The following is a 16,671-nucleotide window of genomic DNA, read 5'->3' as shown; positions in this document are numbered from 1 at the left end:
AGCGTGAGCATGGTCCTTAAATACACTGAGTAATCAGTACTCGGGACTTCCTGGTGGCGTCATGTGACGTGTCATGTGATCGGGAGTGTGTGTTGTGTCATGGAGTGGTGCGTTCTGGGTATTGTAGTTGTTACTGTGAGAATCGCAGATAGAGCTGGATGTGGGAGACACAGACGTGCTTTCAGCACCAGACATGACAGATTGTAAATCTGACAGTTAATTTTGTGGTAGAAAATGAATGGACAAAAATAAAATAAGAAGATTAGGCCTTCTAACAGTAAAATGTTTTTTAACACATATTAATCATGTGATGACATTTGAATTTACAAATTGTTGGTTATTTTGTGGTAGAGGTGATGAAAAGAAACAATTCAAAATTAAATAATAATGTTCAGCAGTATAAAATAATAATGTTCAAAAATATATCAATACTTTATTAATAAAAATGGTACAGTAGCTAATTTATATATTAATTTATTCTTTAACCCAATTAGCACCATCCGTGGCATCTGAATTCTATTTTTGTCAGAGATTTTCTGGTTAGGAGGAGCTCTCCTCTCACACAGCTCACAAAGTTCTGATACAATTCCATAAAGATATTATGTTCTTTATTTGAAATGAAGAATAAACATCCTTACATTGTTATTCTTTTATATTTTTGACATTTAAATCTGACTTTGTTATTAATTTTGTGGTAAAAGATGACAAATGAAATGATTCAAAATTTCATAAATGTACGCATAAACACATTAGATTAACCTGGAAACTTTAAAATGTTAAATTTTTAACACAAATTAACCATCCATGTGACAATGCTTACAGAGCCTGGGGATGCATTAGCTTTGGCGGTTTTATTTAGAAATATATCACTACTGCTGGGTTTAGATGGTAGATTACTTTTTGTTTTTGATTAAATTTGTGTTCTTTCTCTCATTCTCTCTCTCTCTCTCTCACACCCACAAACAAGCACACACACACCATTCCTGGCAGCTTTCCTCTTTCCAAGTTTTTGTACATTTACATCCATATATATATTATATATATATAATTTTACTGATGTAACACTATTTATTTACATTTACATCTCTCTCTCTCTCTCTCTCTCTCTCTCTCTCTCTATATATATATATATATATATATATATATATACACACATATATATATATATATATATAATTTTACAAAACACTAATTATTTATTTACATTTAAATAAGTTTTAAGGAGAAAAAAATCATTTCTAGCGATAAATCACATAATTCTGTTGTGATTTACCTGATTAATATTTTTTATAACATTTAAATATTATTTAAATAAATTATATAATTATATATTATTTTGTGATAGAAGATGACCAAAATGGACAAAAAGAAATGGTCAATGTTGAATAAAAATGTTGTGTGTTTGTGCGCGTGTGTGTGTGATTCTCCGCCTGGGAAAAACTTTCCTTCTCCACCTTAAAAAATACGCTGTCCTTCCCCGCGTCCGTATACAAAGAGACCACGCCCTGCGAGAAATCCGATTGGTCCGCGTTCAGCCCGCCGCGCTCGCTGATTGGTCGGCGCTGCCCCATTGAATCGCCTCCACCTTTACTTTGTCAAATTCGCTGCGCTGAGCGACCCTCAGAGCGGCGCTGTACCGAGAGCCGAGAGCCCAGAGCGCGAGTCCGCAAACACACACACACACACACACAGACACACACAACACATGCAGAGAACCGGAGCCGGCTCGGCTCAGCGGCGGACTGCTGGAGCGGATTAGCAGCTGAACGGGACAGAGGAAGAGAAAGAGAGAAAGCTGCGGAGAAAGAGAAAATAAAAGACCAGCAGCAGCAGCGCTTCATTCTCATGTGCACCGACTCCTCAACTTGCTCCTGCTCTCTCTCCACTACACCGCTCCACTCCAGCAATGACCGCGGAGCTGCTCCGGGTCTAGGCAGCTCTTTCTTGGTGTGAACGCGCGACCGGGAGCCTTGGCTTGGATTTTAACAAAAGGAATAACATGCCGGACCAGATCACAGTGGCCGAGTTCGTGGCCGAGACGAATGAAGACTATAAATCTCCCACTGCCTCCAACTTCACCACGAGAATGGCGCATTGTAGGAACACGGTGTCTGCTCTGGAGGAGGTAGGTTAAGCTATTAAGATACACGTTATTAGTATCTGGACAGTGCAGCAGCAGCCTCTGGTCTAACTAGTGGTGTTTAGTGGTTATTTATCCATCAGCTGCACTCAGAAAACTTCAGGAACTGCCTAGAGGTCTTTATTATTATTATAATCCCACCCCAAAGAACAGTGCAGCAGCAGCAGCAGCAGTGGGGCTGTTCTTTGTTGCTGCCCCCCTCCCTCTCCTAGTCCTCCTCCTCCTCCCCTCTTTTTTTCTCTCTCTATCCTCACTGCTATACAGCCACAGCAGCTGGTGTATAGGCTCTACATCCATGATCCAAAGTTTGGGTCACAACACTCACTAGTCAAGGGACCTGACTGGGTAGTCCAACTTGGAACCAGTAACTTTCAATGAGTTATCCATGAGAAGAAGCAGGGTGGCCCCACAAATTGCACAAATTTATTTAACAACAAAAAACAGGACCCTAAGCATAACTAAAGCTGCAACGATTAGTCGATATAATCGACAATGTTTGTTGATTAAATTTGTCTACTACAAAATTTTGTTGCTGATTAATCAATCAGGTTACACTCAACTTAAGCCCTATCTGGACGGGATTTCTTTCTCAAGGGGTCTGGAGGTAATTATTAGTTTTATGGGAGGAGTCCTCTTTGATTTTATTCCCATCCGGAACGACCATGTATGTGTTTTTCTCAAACGTACTCCAAGAAAATTACGGGTTGAATTACCTACTGTTTTTCGCTGAACTCTGTGATCATTCGGTAATCCTAGTCCCATCCACACGCACATCTCAGAGTTTCGTCACCTTGCGTTTAATAAAATAGCTATTTGTCCACTGTCACGCACCGTAATTACACTTTAAATGCGAGTTTCCACAGAAATCCATGTAATCACAACATCCTGCTCCATGTGCAAAACCTGATATCACCTGACAATGCGGTGTCATGTGACTGGGAAAGCCAAAAAACTCACTGGTCCTCCTGTTTTTTAAATTGCAGTCCGGATGCAAGAGTTTTAACACTCAGTAAAAGTGTGAAATATTTTTCATGGATGTCCCCCTGAGAAACTAATCCCATCCAGATAGGGCTTTAGTTTGTGTTTCCAGAAGTGCCCAAACACAACAGATTACATAGTTAATCACAAAATATCAGTATTTCCAAGTTTAAACAACATCCAGAAATTTAAACGCCTTTTAAATGTCATGTTCAGCTGTTTTTGTTGTTTTTAGAGATAACCTCTAGTCGATTACCAAAATAATCATTAGTCGCAGCCCTAACCATAACCCTCTAAAACAACATGGCTAGCCCAAGTGGGAACCATCAAGTTTGGTCCATGTTGGCTACAATATTTGGATGTCAGTGATGGGACCAGTGCAGGAAGGGATAAACATGGCCACCTAGCTAACTATCTAGGTTGTACACAATGCACTGTACATGGGTCCCACTTAGATGGAGTCCATGTAAGACTAAGGTGAGGGCTGCAATGATTGGGCCCATTTGGGAAGCCCACCTGCTCTCCACTTGATGTTATCTTCTAGCTCTCAGTCATGTAATGGATGGTTCTACTTGGAAATGTCCTTCATATCCTGGTTTTAGAAGAAACACTGAATGAGTAGGTGTCTACAGACTTTGACATATAGGGCTAGGATAATGCTGGTTTCAGGAGAAACATTGGAAGAGTAAGCGTCTACAGACTTTGACATATAGGGCTAGGTTCCTGACTGGGATCATGCATTCACTATGCCCTTCATTTCCTGTTTTCTGAAGAAACTATAGATGAGCAGGTGTCTTTTATAGTGGAAAAAAAATTGGCACACCCATAGTACCCATAGGCTACACATGTACAAGCCCATTTACAGCCCACCTGTTATCCACCTAGCCCATGTTTCACCTGCATTATGTGAGCCACACATGAGCATGTTGCCAGAGAAAATAAAGTGGGAATTCTGATGTTGTCTATTAGCCAAATGGTGGTCCTCCTTCTCCTTAGACAGGCAGTTAAACAGAAGATTAGATCCCCTCTTTTTCTAAAAGCACATTTCCAAAGCTGTTTTACAGTAATTAGATGTACAGTATCTCAGCAGCTCCAAAGATGCTGATGAGTTACAAGGATGCGAAGCCTCGCCCTGGCAAAAGGCTAAAAATAGAGCTTCTCAGGCTTTCACAGCAGCTTGGTGTGCTTTTCAATGTGACTTTCTGAGGCATCTCCATCCTTCACAGCTCAAGATCAAGGCTGCTGATACAAGCCGGAGAGACAGAACGGGTCACAAATGAAATGAAAGCCTACTGTCTTGCAGGCACTTAATATCAAATGCTGTGCTTAATCCCTGTCTGAGAAATCGACCCGTAGCTGTGTATGTCTGCTACAGTGGAAGCTAGCAGGTCATGCAGAACAATAAACCATCAGATTTATGGTTCTGCATGACCTTCTAGGTCTTACTGTCTCCTGTAGGCTATATCTGAATCAGCAGCACAGACACTGACTGATGTTATCTTCTAGCTTATGGTCATGTAATGGATGGTTCTATGTGGAAATGTGCTTGAGTGGGGTTTTGTTGCAGAGATAAACACTATTATTACGATTATGTACAGTGGTTCCTCACAGTATTGTTTCAAAGCATTCTTTATGTCCTTCTTATCCTGGTGTCAGGAGACACTTTGGATGAGCAGGTGACTTCAGACTTTTAGAAATGTGTGGTCAGTTTCCTAGACAAGGATTAAGCCTGCATTTTCCTTCAGTGATCTGAATGCAGTCAAATCCTCACAGCAATGTTCCAAAGCATTCTCTTTGTCCTTCATATCCTGGTTTCAGGAGAAATTACAGATCAGACTTTTGGATACATGTTGTCAAGTCCTAGACAAGGCGCAAGCCTACGTTTTTATCGAGTCTTCTAAATGCAGTTAAATCCTGACAGCAATGTTCCAAAAAAGTGCATATTATCCTTGGTATTTTCATTTTGGTATTTTGCAGGTGTCTACAGATTTTGGCTACATAAGGGGCACTTTCTTAGACAAGGTGTAAGGCTGCGTTTTTCCTTAAGTTGTCTGAATGCATTAAAATTTTGACCGCAGTGTTCCAAAAGCATTTCCATTGTCCTTGATATTTTCTGTTTTAGAAGATATTTACTTTGGCTGCACAGTTGTCTATATACATTTTGCTATATAGTGTCAGGTTCCTAGAAAGAGATTAAGGCTGTTTTCCTTTCAACAGTTGGAATGCACTCAATTCCTCACAGAAATCTTTATAAACATTCCCCTAAACTGAACAGATCAATAATATAGAGAAACTTTAAATAAGTAGGTGTTTACAGACTTTTTCATCCATTTTAACCTCTCCTCACGCCCTTTTTAACTTCTTCCTGACCAAAAGTCGCATTGCAATGTCCTAAAGTTAACTAGTTAACCAGCAGCTATGTTACTGAACGTTAGCGATTCTGATGACGTATCGGGTGCTTGAAGGGTTGTCCCAATTCTCAGGGTGGAGGTTTTTACCTTGTGCCCAAAGGGAAGGGTTACACTCGAAAGAAGGGGTATGGCTAAGTGATATGGCCGAGGGGCGAACTGGGATTGGGCCTTTGATACCAAATAAAAGTGGCCCAAATTTGAATTCAACATTTTTTGTTTTTGCTATCTCACATACAACAAATCTCATGTCACAAGTGTCACGAATGAAGAATAAATATCATATTTAAGTAGTTTTCAATGCTGTGTGAATGTAGCCTTGGTGACCCCAAAATAATCATCCTTTTTTTCCTTGTGTGCTCGAATAGGTTTCCCAATATAGTCAAATAGTTACTGTACTATCACAAGGAACTCGAATACTGTTTGTGTGCCCTGGCTATGCTTTCCATTGAGGCCCTCAGGAAGTCCGGCTTGGAGCTGGACGATTGTTTTTGCCTTTCCTCCTCTCGCATGCTGTTTTTGCACTGCGGTCATGACTGCGAGAGGGCATAAATGCAGACTGCAGTGAGTCCTACGCCTTCAGAGTTTTACAGAAGCTCTACTTTTTTGGAATTTTAAAGTCTCCCTGTGACCTCTCTGTCTCTCTCTCTCACTCTCCCTGTTTTGGTCCCACTGTGCACAGGGCCAGCTGTGGTGTGCGGTTAAGTGCAGCGTCTGTTTGCGCACTTACACTGTGTTCCATTGAGGACATGGGAAATACTTCCACATATTGTGTAAAGGTGAATGCCTTGAACGCTAAGAGTGACACGTGTGAGTCGGCTCTTGGCTGCTCAGTATTCTCTGGTTTACTGATTTATCTATCACTGTCGGGTTTTTCAGGATATATGCAGGTAGAGCTTGATAATTTTTCTACATTTTATTGTATTGTGATTATTTTTTACAGACCCAAACTGTACATTTTATGACTGAGCGAGTAAAAATTATATTAAACTAAATCATATAAATCACTGCATTATGCCCTAAAGAGTATTTAAACAGGAGTTTTTATGAATCTGCCATTCTTGGTATAATGGTATAATACTGTGTATCATAAGATTATCATTAAATACTGTGATATAATGGCATTTTTTTTATATTGACTGAAATGAAGAAATATATCATGACATAGATTTTGCCGGCTGTAGGATTGACTCAAATCCAGAACAGATTCGATCAAGCCAAAGTCACAAGGCCTGACTTTCACAGCAACCCGTATTTTCATTACAAGCAATGACTGCAGGTGATGTGTTGCTATCTAGTATCAACAACACCCTATTCATTCTCCCATAGTGGCTGTTGTGGTTTACCGCTTTGCCTGCTTTGATGAGGGCTAGCAGGGTCAGAACTGACATAGCATGTCACACTACACCTGTATTCCATTTCTTTCTATTCAGTTAGTAATGGAACACCATGAATGTGTTTATATATATTTTTTTATTTAGATTTTGGCACACAAAGGTTTGTGTGAATATTGAGAAATATTTGGAATATGTAATATTCAAGTTGAACTGGAAGCAAACCTTATTATAGTGATTCGGTTCTCAGTTAATTTTAGCTAAAAAGCACTAATACACCATATATCAACTTGTTTGATTTATTTTTTAATAATGCGATAACACTAAACTACAAGTTAATAGAGGCTGACCTGTAAAACGAATCACTCACTAGAGACACCATTAAAGACAGCTCCAGAATTAATGCCCATTTTATGATCATTTTACGGCCTGTTTCTTCTCTCCTGTTAGAGACGGCGTAGCTCTTTGTAAAAATATATTTTAGGTCTTTTTTGGACTTGTTTCTTTTTAATTCTGTTACAGGAAACTGGGTAGATGTTTGAGACATCAATAAGTAGAGACACTTTAGTAATATTGTTTTGATGTCCATTTTTATTCAAAGCGTTCTCTGAAGATACACTTTTGTCACGCTTTTAAACGCAATGTTCTACCACTGTATGCTCTCTATGCTAACAGGATGCTCTTTAGCCGTCCTCGCCTCGTATCAAGGTGAATTAAGGTTAAGTGGGCTCCAGATCAATAAGTATCTCTACATGATGTGATTTATAAAGCGTCTCTCTACCACATTGCAGCCAAAGAGAACGGCCTGTTAAGTTAATGTCTCTTCGCTTCCCAGCGGTTTTGTTTAATTTTTTTATTGCCTTTAATCTGAAGTGGCAGGTGTTCAAGGTAGCCTCTGTGTGTTTTATTATTTATTAATTTTTGGTTTACTTAAGAGCATGAGGGCTTATGTTAATAATTGCCTTCAAATAAATTGCACAGCTATCCCTTAAGCTGATTTTTTTTGGCTGTGCAAATCATTTATGGTAATTTTTTTGTAGGGATCAAAACACAGCTTAATTTTGATTGATACTATATAATTCTGATTGCCTTTAGTGTTCTGCCCTTTGTGTTCCACTTGAATGCAGCAAACTGATGGCGGTGTCATTTTTTAAGTGTATGTGTGTGTATGTATATATATATATATATATATATATATATATATATATATATATATATATATACATATATATATATATATATATATATATATATACGTATATATATATATATATATGTATATATATATATATATATATATACGTATATATATATATATATATACGTATATATATATATATATATATATATATACGTATATATATATATATATATATATATACGTATATATATATATATATATATATATACGTATATATATATATATATATATATATATACGTATATATATATATATATATATATATACGTATATATATATATATATATATATATATACGTATATATATATATATATATATACGTATATATATATATATATATATATACGTATATATATACATATACGTATATATACGTATATATATATATACGTATATATACGTATATATATACATATATATATATATGTACACATACATACAAACATACATACATCTTGGTTGTTTAAGCTGTTAGACCAGCTAACCCACCCATCATTTGCTATTGAAGAGATAAGCAGATAAACCAGCAGGAATCACTATTACTAGTCACTACTAAACAAGGGAAGAATTGTGGACTAGTGAATGACCCACAGTCCTACAACGGTGTCTCTCAAATTGCATTTTTAGCCTCCACAGGAATTACAGATTGTTTTACAGTGTTGCATCATTTTTTTCTATTTTTTGGCTGCATTGTCATCCTGTGCTAATGCTACCATGTCTCTCACAGCAGGTAAAGTGCAAATAATATTACATTAATGAAAGAGCTCATGTTTTGAAGACAGCATATTGCATATTGCTGAAGAATACTGTGTGATGTTTTAAATCAGTCAAGTCTCAGAAATGACCTCTTTAAATTTTCTTTGTTTTTTCTTGCTGGAACTAAGCAGCTGATGAAGCTAACGGTACTGAAAACAACATTAGCAACATTGCTTTTTGATCAAGGCATAAGAAGAGAGCTGAAAATGGACGACAGCAGTGAGGGAGGTATTTAGTATCAGGATAGAAGATAACAGACCTCATAAATATTTTGACTGATGTCTCTTCTTAGAGTAAATGCACAGGTACATATCGCAATCTGTGTTTTTAAAGAAATGGCTGATCATTAGGGGTGGATGATATGGCTCTAAAATAATATCACGATATTTCAGGGTATTTTTGCAATAACGATATACTTGCAGATATAGGACGCTAAAATAATTCATTAATTTCAGGAATATAGTATAAGAGTATAACAGCATAATCATAATGTGGCAAAATAAATAATATAGCATAAAATAATATAATGCAGCAAAAAATATTGCAGAATATTTAGTGCATGCATATAAACTGCAAACTAAAACAATTATACAATAAATACACTTAAAGCTTCACAATAAATAATAGACTACTTTTAAGACAGAACATCTCTATCACGATATGGATTTTTAATATCATGATATTTCTGTGTTACGATATATTGTATACAATATAATATTGCCCACCCCTACTGAGCATGACTACAAGAAGGCACCAAAGACACAAAGACAAAGATTGGCTGTGGCCGAATAATGCACCATTTGTTAAGTAAGCTTGAAAGCATTCTAATTAATAAATCTAGGTATCTAGAAAGGTCCTGTGATGCTGGCGAACATGAAACTGAAACTTAACATGATGCATTTCTTTTGTACCCATGCCCAGTTTAGGAACTGTTCAGTGTCAATAAGATAAAGATCACATTTTTAAAAAACTTTTTTTTTTAAACCTGTAAACAGTTTTATTCCTGTTTTATGAAAAGCACCAAGTTAAAGACTGTTAGAAACCACATGAACTGATTTAGAGTTTAGGTGAAGCTTTTATAGGACTTATAAAGAGCTTTGTGGCAAATGTGTGAAGAGTTAGACATATAGCTGGCGGGGTTTAAGCTTCTGTTACTTGTTAGCTGTTTTAGCATTTTAGCTCAAGCACAGAATTAAAAAGACACGTTTTAGAGAAGCAAATAACAAAACAAAGTGTTGGTCATTCAGTTGTGTTTCTGAGATTAGAGGAGAAATGTGTAAATCTGTTGAAATCAGTGTTTTTGTTTCTGTAAAACTGCAGCACAGTTTACTAATATCCCTGTCAGTATGCTAACAGAATGCTAATGAAATGCTGCTTCATCCCACTGTATTGTTGTGAATGTGGCATAAAGGTATTATTAAATACTTTGTTTGTTTTGTTGCTTTTGATTTATAAATGGTCAATTTGTGACTTTTTTTGTGGTTTTAGGAATGTTATTCTGCAAAACACAATAAACCTCAATAAGCTTTTTCTTTGGTGAGTTAATACTACTGTTCAAAAGGTTTAGTACGTCCCCATTTTTTTCAGTTTATATTTGCCATTTAAACTCTTCAGGTCCAGTCAATAACCAGAAATGGTAATTCCAGTATAGTGGAAAATAAATGAACTAGAACTAAAAAAAAGTATGTTTAGTAATTTTTTTAGCATGTCTAAATTTTCTTTGGAAGTATATTATTGCATACAATATATGTTGAGATTTTTACCAGATTGTTACAGAAGTCAATGATTCAAAATGTCATTATACTAATAATGCAATTCATATGTCCAGTATTGAAGTAAAATAAATGAAATTGAACAGATATACTGTTTCTTTTGCTAGAAACAACAAAAAGTTGTAATCTGCTATCCCATATGGCCCCAAAATAAAATCACAATATTTCATGTTATTTGTGTGGCGAGAATATTTTTTTAAATGGCGATATTATTGCAATACGATTTAACACACGGATATTGCTGCGGGCCGACTCCGACTTCAGACTCTGTTAAGTTGGGAAGTAATATCATAGTTGATTGTGGTTTCTGACACTGCATGATAAGTTAGGGCTAATATAGTATAGCTAATATGATCTTGAGGTCTGAATTTAAATGTGTTTGTATTTTTGTCCATTTTAACTTAAACAGTCTTTTGAACTAATTTTCACATAAATGTTTTAGCCATGCTTTGTCCTTGGGTGTTATTAAGATGTAGGTTAGACCACCTTTCACCACATGGTGCGGTCACTGGCCTGGTCAGCTGGAGGCAAAAGCCTGGGGTCCTGCCTGCTCCCTGGTGTCATTACAGGAGCTGTTTGCTGGAACAGGCCGGTGGAGGGGAGGGGAACAGCTGCTCCGTGAAACAGGTGGGAGGGAGGAAAGTTTTAATGAGCACCCGGGAAAGGGGATTAAGAATGCCGAAGCAATCCTGAGTCTAATAGCATTAGGACTTGTGTCAGTCAGGCGAGCCGGTGTGTAGCTTTGGAAGCTGGGAAGGCTGATGACCCTGGCCTGTCTTCCCCCTTTTTAAGAAGATTAGCAGTCTCGTCGTGGCCTGCCTAAAACTGTTTGGTGGGAACTAACAGGGTTGTCCTTAACTTGCTGACATCCTGTGTCCTCAGGTATCCATTAGGACGTGACCAATGTTAACAATTTGTTACCAATTTGGATTTTTATCCAGTAATACCATATTTTAATAACAATCCCTGAGTCTCAAATTATGGTTATTTCTCTATTTTTTTTTTTTAACTCAAACAGCTGAAAAACACTAAATCAGAAAGTCTTACAGCATCATAAGCACTTTTGCTGTCATAGCACTCATAGCTTTATGAACGCACAAATTTTCTTTTTTGTTATTTCAAGATCCATATCTGGTACTTTTGGAGCTACCGTATTTTTCTCACTATAAGGCACACTTAAAATACTTTAATTTCCCAAAAATCATCATAATCCGGTGCACCCTTGGTATGAATTTTACCAGTCAGGTTGTAAGGAGCATTAAAGCCACGCTGCTGAAGTACAGCGCTATAAAAGAGTTTCAGTTTAGTTATCCAGCAATTTTAGCACTAGCTGCTAACCGCGTGAAAAGCTAGCTCTTTGGCCATCCTGAGGTGAGTATTATCGGCCTGTACCCTGCTACTAACCCCGGATAGCACTGCTGGAGAAGCATTAGCATGAGTGACACCCCTGTTCCTACTACTGGTTACTAGTGTTGCATAAAATGTGCTGAATAATCCAGTTCGCCTTATGTATGAAAATAGACCAAAAGACAGATGTTTATTGATGTGCCTTATAATCTGGTGTGCATTATAGTGCAAAAATATGGTATGTGAACACACAACAGATTATTAGCTATTTTAGATTATTAGATTAGATTATTAGCAATTTTACTGATTATGGTCAGATTGCACCTTCTAGCGTGCCTAACTGTAAGTAACCATAACAATAATGTGGCAGTAAACATTCCTGAAGCATTACTGTATTTGATCTTGACACATTTTCATGATCCTGCCTTCTGCTGCTACTTACATAACTGTCCTGTAGTCTCTATAGTAGGACGCTGCATTTGTTATGAAATTGTCTTTAGGATTAAGTTAATTTGCACAAACCTCTACTGAACATATAGGGCACTACTGTGGTGCAAAGGCCTGATTTTCGAGACTCACAAAGTACGCTAGGGAGTTGGGAGCCATCTGGATTTTAGCTTTACTTTGATGTGCATGATGCATGTACTGGTTCACTCGTGATGTTATTCATTTGGATTTGAGCATGTAGGTTATTTCAGAGTGCAGGTGATTTCACACTGAAGAAATGAGGAATGGAAATTTTATATTAGTTCAAACACTGCATTCCTTATTATTGGACCAGCTGTTAAGCATGGGGGTGGTAGTATCATGTTTGCCATTATATGTATATTAAATATCCGACAGGTCATGAATAATTATCAGTGTTTGTTTTAATAATTTGTTTTCTGACTTTTTCCAGTCAAGTGAAACATCAGTTGAACTTGAGTTCATTGCTTGTACTGCTAACTTCTTTGCAGGTCACCTTGTTGTGAAACAGCTGCGCTTCTCACACTTTCACAGCTTGGGAGAGGGCAGGGGTAAGGTCATGATCCCGCCCCCACAGATTTGCTCCCTATCAGCTCCTTGACTATAGGCTATAACTACTGCACGTCCAGTGGCATGAAGGGGCCGGCCATAATTGAGGGCCTGAGGAAATTCTATTAATTGGGCGGAGAGGTGGGCATTGATTTGGGACAGGTCAGGAGTGCAAATGGCCTTTGTTGAGAAAGTGTTAATGGGAGTGGGCAGGGAGGCCCTCTGTTAAGGGGGTCTGTCACAGATTGCCAAGGGCAAGTCCTTTTCAGGGCTATTGTGGATAGTAAGTTGTGCCTCTTCATTAATGAACTCCTCATTGATTTGTTGCTGTATCTATAGAGAATGACAAGCCTCCCAGAGGTGCATTGTAATTATCAATACTGTCTATGTGGCTGATGGAAACAGCACAGTGAGCGTGAGAATGGCTAGTAGTGTATGACCTGAAGCTGAAATTTGGAATTGTACAAGCGTCTTTAGGTTTTTTTTTGAAGTTATTAGTTTGGTGGGTTAATTGAACCAGATGATTCTTTGTTAAATGCATTTAAAATCTGTTTGTCATTCCACAGAAATCACTATTGTGCATAAATAAGTATGTACTGAATAAAAAAGAGCAAGTGTGCAAAATGGCTACCAGTGTCCAGTTTTAAAACACTAGAGAGAGATGTTTGCCCCACTCCCTTCTGCCCAGATGCAATACTCTCATTGGTTGTGAAGTTGAGGACACTGAACACGCACAAGATGAGTTTAAGGACTTGACTTGTGTAATCTAAAGTGGTTCTTCTAGGACTGTGCTAAAAAAAACTGTTGATTCACCTTCAGTCAAACTCTGAGACAGAAGCAATCAGATTCTTAATTCCACATATAACATTTTTTATATACTGCTACCTCACTAAAATAGGACCTGATGTTCTCCAGAAACATAAGCTAGTACTGTCTTTGTTTATGCACAGCTTTACTGGGACATTATTGTATTCTAAATTATATTGCAGCTCAGATACAGTCTGTAGGTAGAGCTTAAGGTTCATGTTCTAGTTTTCTTTTATCAGTCAGAGAACTTCATTTGTCAGTCAGTCACTGTTCCACTAGCAGCACACTATTAATGTTGTTAATTGTTTTTTCCAAAACTCCATTCGCTAACAAAGCTCTTTATGCTTCTTTTCAAAAGGAATGTGCACAATATTGGGTTGTCAGTTAAAAAAAAAAAAGGTCTAGCCCCTTTTTGACACTGGACTGCATGTCATGCCACTAATTACTACTTTTAGTCTTTTTAGAGCTCTTAGATCAGCCTTTTGATTCAAACAGCCATAATAAATAAAGGTAAGTAAGTAATGTCTATTTAACTAATTTATTCTATTTTGTAACTGCCAGCTGCGGGAAAGGCTAGTGGATGGGTATAAAAAGCACAGATGTCACCTGCATGTCCCCACTTTGGCAGGCTCCCTGGTGTTTGGCAACAGTTCTATTTTTAAAGCAGCTGAATTTTTAATGGAGCAGAAAGCCTGCAGATGCCCAGCGAGTGCAAAGCAACAGCACTTGCCCAAATCGGGCCCTTCAGTCGGCCCCGGCCTTGAAGAGCAATCAAACTCCCTCCTGACTTCAAAGCCCAGCCATCCGAGCTCCAACAATGCACACTCCCTGATACAGCGCCTTGCTGTCACATGCTCTTTAGATTTCTCATCCCTGATCTTTTCCAGCTGTGGGGAGGGATGGGAATTCTTGTGCGCAATGTAAAAAGTAGTTTAGTAATAAATTTGCATTTTGCACAAATTTCTCTTTTTCAACAATATATTTTAAAATCATTTTAGTCTGCCAAGTTATGTGTCTGAAAGTTGCATCTAAGTTTTTCTTTATATTTTACAGTTTTAATAGGCTAATATAGATGCATGGATGGATGGATGGATGGATGGAGAAAAGAATAGCTTGATGGACAGATGAATAAGTAGAAAGACATTTGGTATGAAATTACAAGAACAAAATCTTACTATTTTGAGAAAAAGTAGCTTCAGCATTTTTAGACTAATAACAATATGATGCTTATGGGCCATAAGTTTGATCGATATTTATTCATTGGTTTATTAGTTTGTTATACTGTTTATAATATCAAACACTCATTTTTCCATCTCATTTAGTGTTTAATAGTAAAGCAGCATCTTTGGGTTCTAAAAATATACCTGCTAATCTGCACAGCTGACAGAACCTTTTTAATCAACTCTAAGTTCTGACTAGCGTCTTCAGGTGCTGTTAATTATTCTAAATGACTTGTTCAGGTGCTGTTAATTTATAGACAATTTATAGGTTAGCAGCAGGCCTAGCCGAGCTTAGCAGCAGCTCTAGCTGAGGTTAGCAGTAGCAGCCCTAGCCGAGGTTAGCAGTAGCAGCTCTAGCCGAGGTTAGCAGTAGCAGCCCTAGCCGAGGTTAGCAGTAGCAGCCCTAGCCGAGGTTAGCAGCAGCAGTCCTAGCCGAGGTTAGCAGCAGCAGCCCTAGCCGAGGTTAGCAGCAGCAGCCCTAGCCGAGGTTAGCAGCAGCAGCCCTAGCCGAGGTTAGCAGCAGCAGCCCTAGCCGAGGTTAGCAGCAGCAGCAGCCCTAGCCGAGGTTAGCAGCAGCAGCAGCCCTAGCCGAGGTTAGCAGCAGCAGCAGCCCTAGCCGAGGTTAGCAGCAGCAGCAGCCCTAGCCGAGGTTAGCAGCAGCAGCAGCCCTAGCCGAGGTTAGCAGCAGCAGCAGCCCTAGCCGAGGTTAGCAGCAGCAGCAGCAGCCCTAGCCGAGGTTAGCAGCAGCAGCAGCCCTTGCCGAGGTTAGCAATAGCCCTAACAGAAGTTAGCAGCGCTTAGCGCTAGTAAATGCCCCCCGACAGAGCTTCACTGAGCAAACCCTGAGTGCTCCGGTAACCCAGGACACTATAAGCTAGCTGTTTGTCTCACGTAGCTTGTTTTAACACTATAAACACACAAGCTACAATCAGATATCCTCACCTCTGAATGGGAGAAAGAAGTAACACTGCGGTTAGCTAATGCTAATAGTGCTCCAGCCTGGAGAATCTTTCCTGAAACTCCTTCATAATGCCGTACTTCAGCTGAGTGGCTTTACTGCTCCTTACAATCTGAATTCAAACATAAGGAGCACCGGATTATTAAGGCTCACTGACAATTTTTTGGAAAAATTAAAGAATTTTAAGTGCACCTTATAGAGTGACAAATACGGCAATGTAAAGTGATTCAACATAAAAGTTGCCAAGATATGATTTTTATGGTTAGGAACAGAAGATTCTGCTCCTCAATGAGAGCTGCACTTAGCAATAGTGTGTGTGTGAGGAGAACTTCAGGCTCTTGTTTACGTCTGTGATTCCTATCAGCCAGACACATTTGGTCTTCATTTCCTCATCGACTGCGTTTTCATCAGCCCCCCGCTGTTTACAAACTTCACCCAGCAGTGACTTCAAAGTCTGGTGCAGTCTCTAAAACGTCTGCTGGCCCTGGCGACCCTGCTTCTCATCCACTACGCTGCAGTTTTCAATTAGAGCTCAGTTAAGAGCTGAGCTACACCGGTGACTTGGACCTCAGATCCAGTTTACTCCTCTTCCCACACACCAGTTTCACATGTCCTTTATTTTACTCATTGTCTCTGATTCAACCTCAACTTGCTGTACCAGTTTCACTGGTGTCATGTTTGTCCAGTTGGCTAAAAGTAGCAGATTGTTTGGGTTACACCCGGTACTTTGGCATG

The 16,671-nt window shown here is 38.5% G+C and overlaps 1 protein-coding gene across 1 annotated transcript in view; it reads left to right on the top strand.

The window, feature by feature from the left end:
• Positions 1-1,616: 1,616 nt before the first annotated feature.
• Positions 1,617-16,671, top strand: part of asap2a (ArfGAP with SH3 domain, ankyrin repeat and PH domain 2a) — a 109,041-nt gene continuing 93,986 nt past the window's right edge. Inside the window, exon 1 of the mRNA XM_007252207.4 lies at positions 1,617-2,125. Coding sequence (XP_007252269.1) covers positions 2,000-2,125 — 126 coding nt within the window. The 5' untranslated portion in view covers positions 1,617-1,999. The remainder of the gene's footprint in view (positions 2,126-16,671) is intronic.

Source organism: Astyanax mexicanus, chromosome 14 (genome assembly GCF_023375975.1).
Source record: "Astyanax mexicanus isolate ESR-SI-001 chromosome 14, AstMex3_surface, whole genome shotgun sequence".
Classification (NCBI taxonomy): domain Eukaryota; kingdom Metazoa; phylum Chordata; class Actinopteri; order Characiformes; family Acestrorhamphidae; genus Astyanax; species Astyanax mexicanus.
The sequence above is the reverse complement of the archived record's forward strand: the minus strand, read 5'-3'. Positions and strand labels throughout refer to the sequence as shown.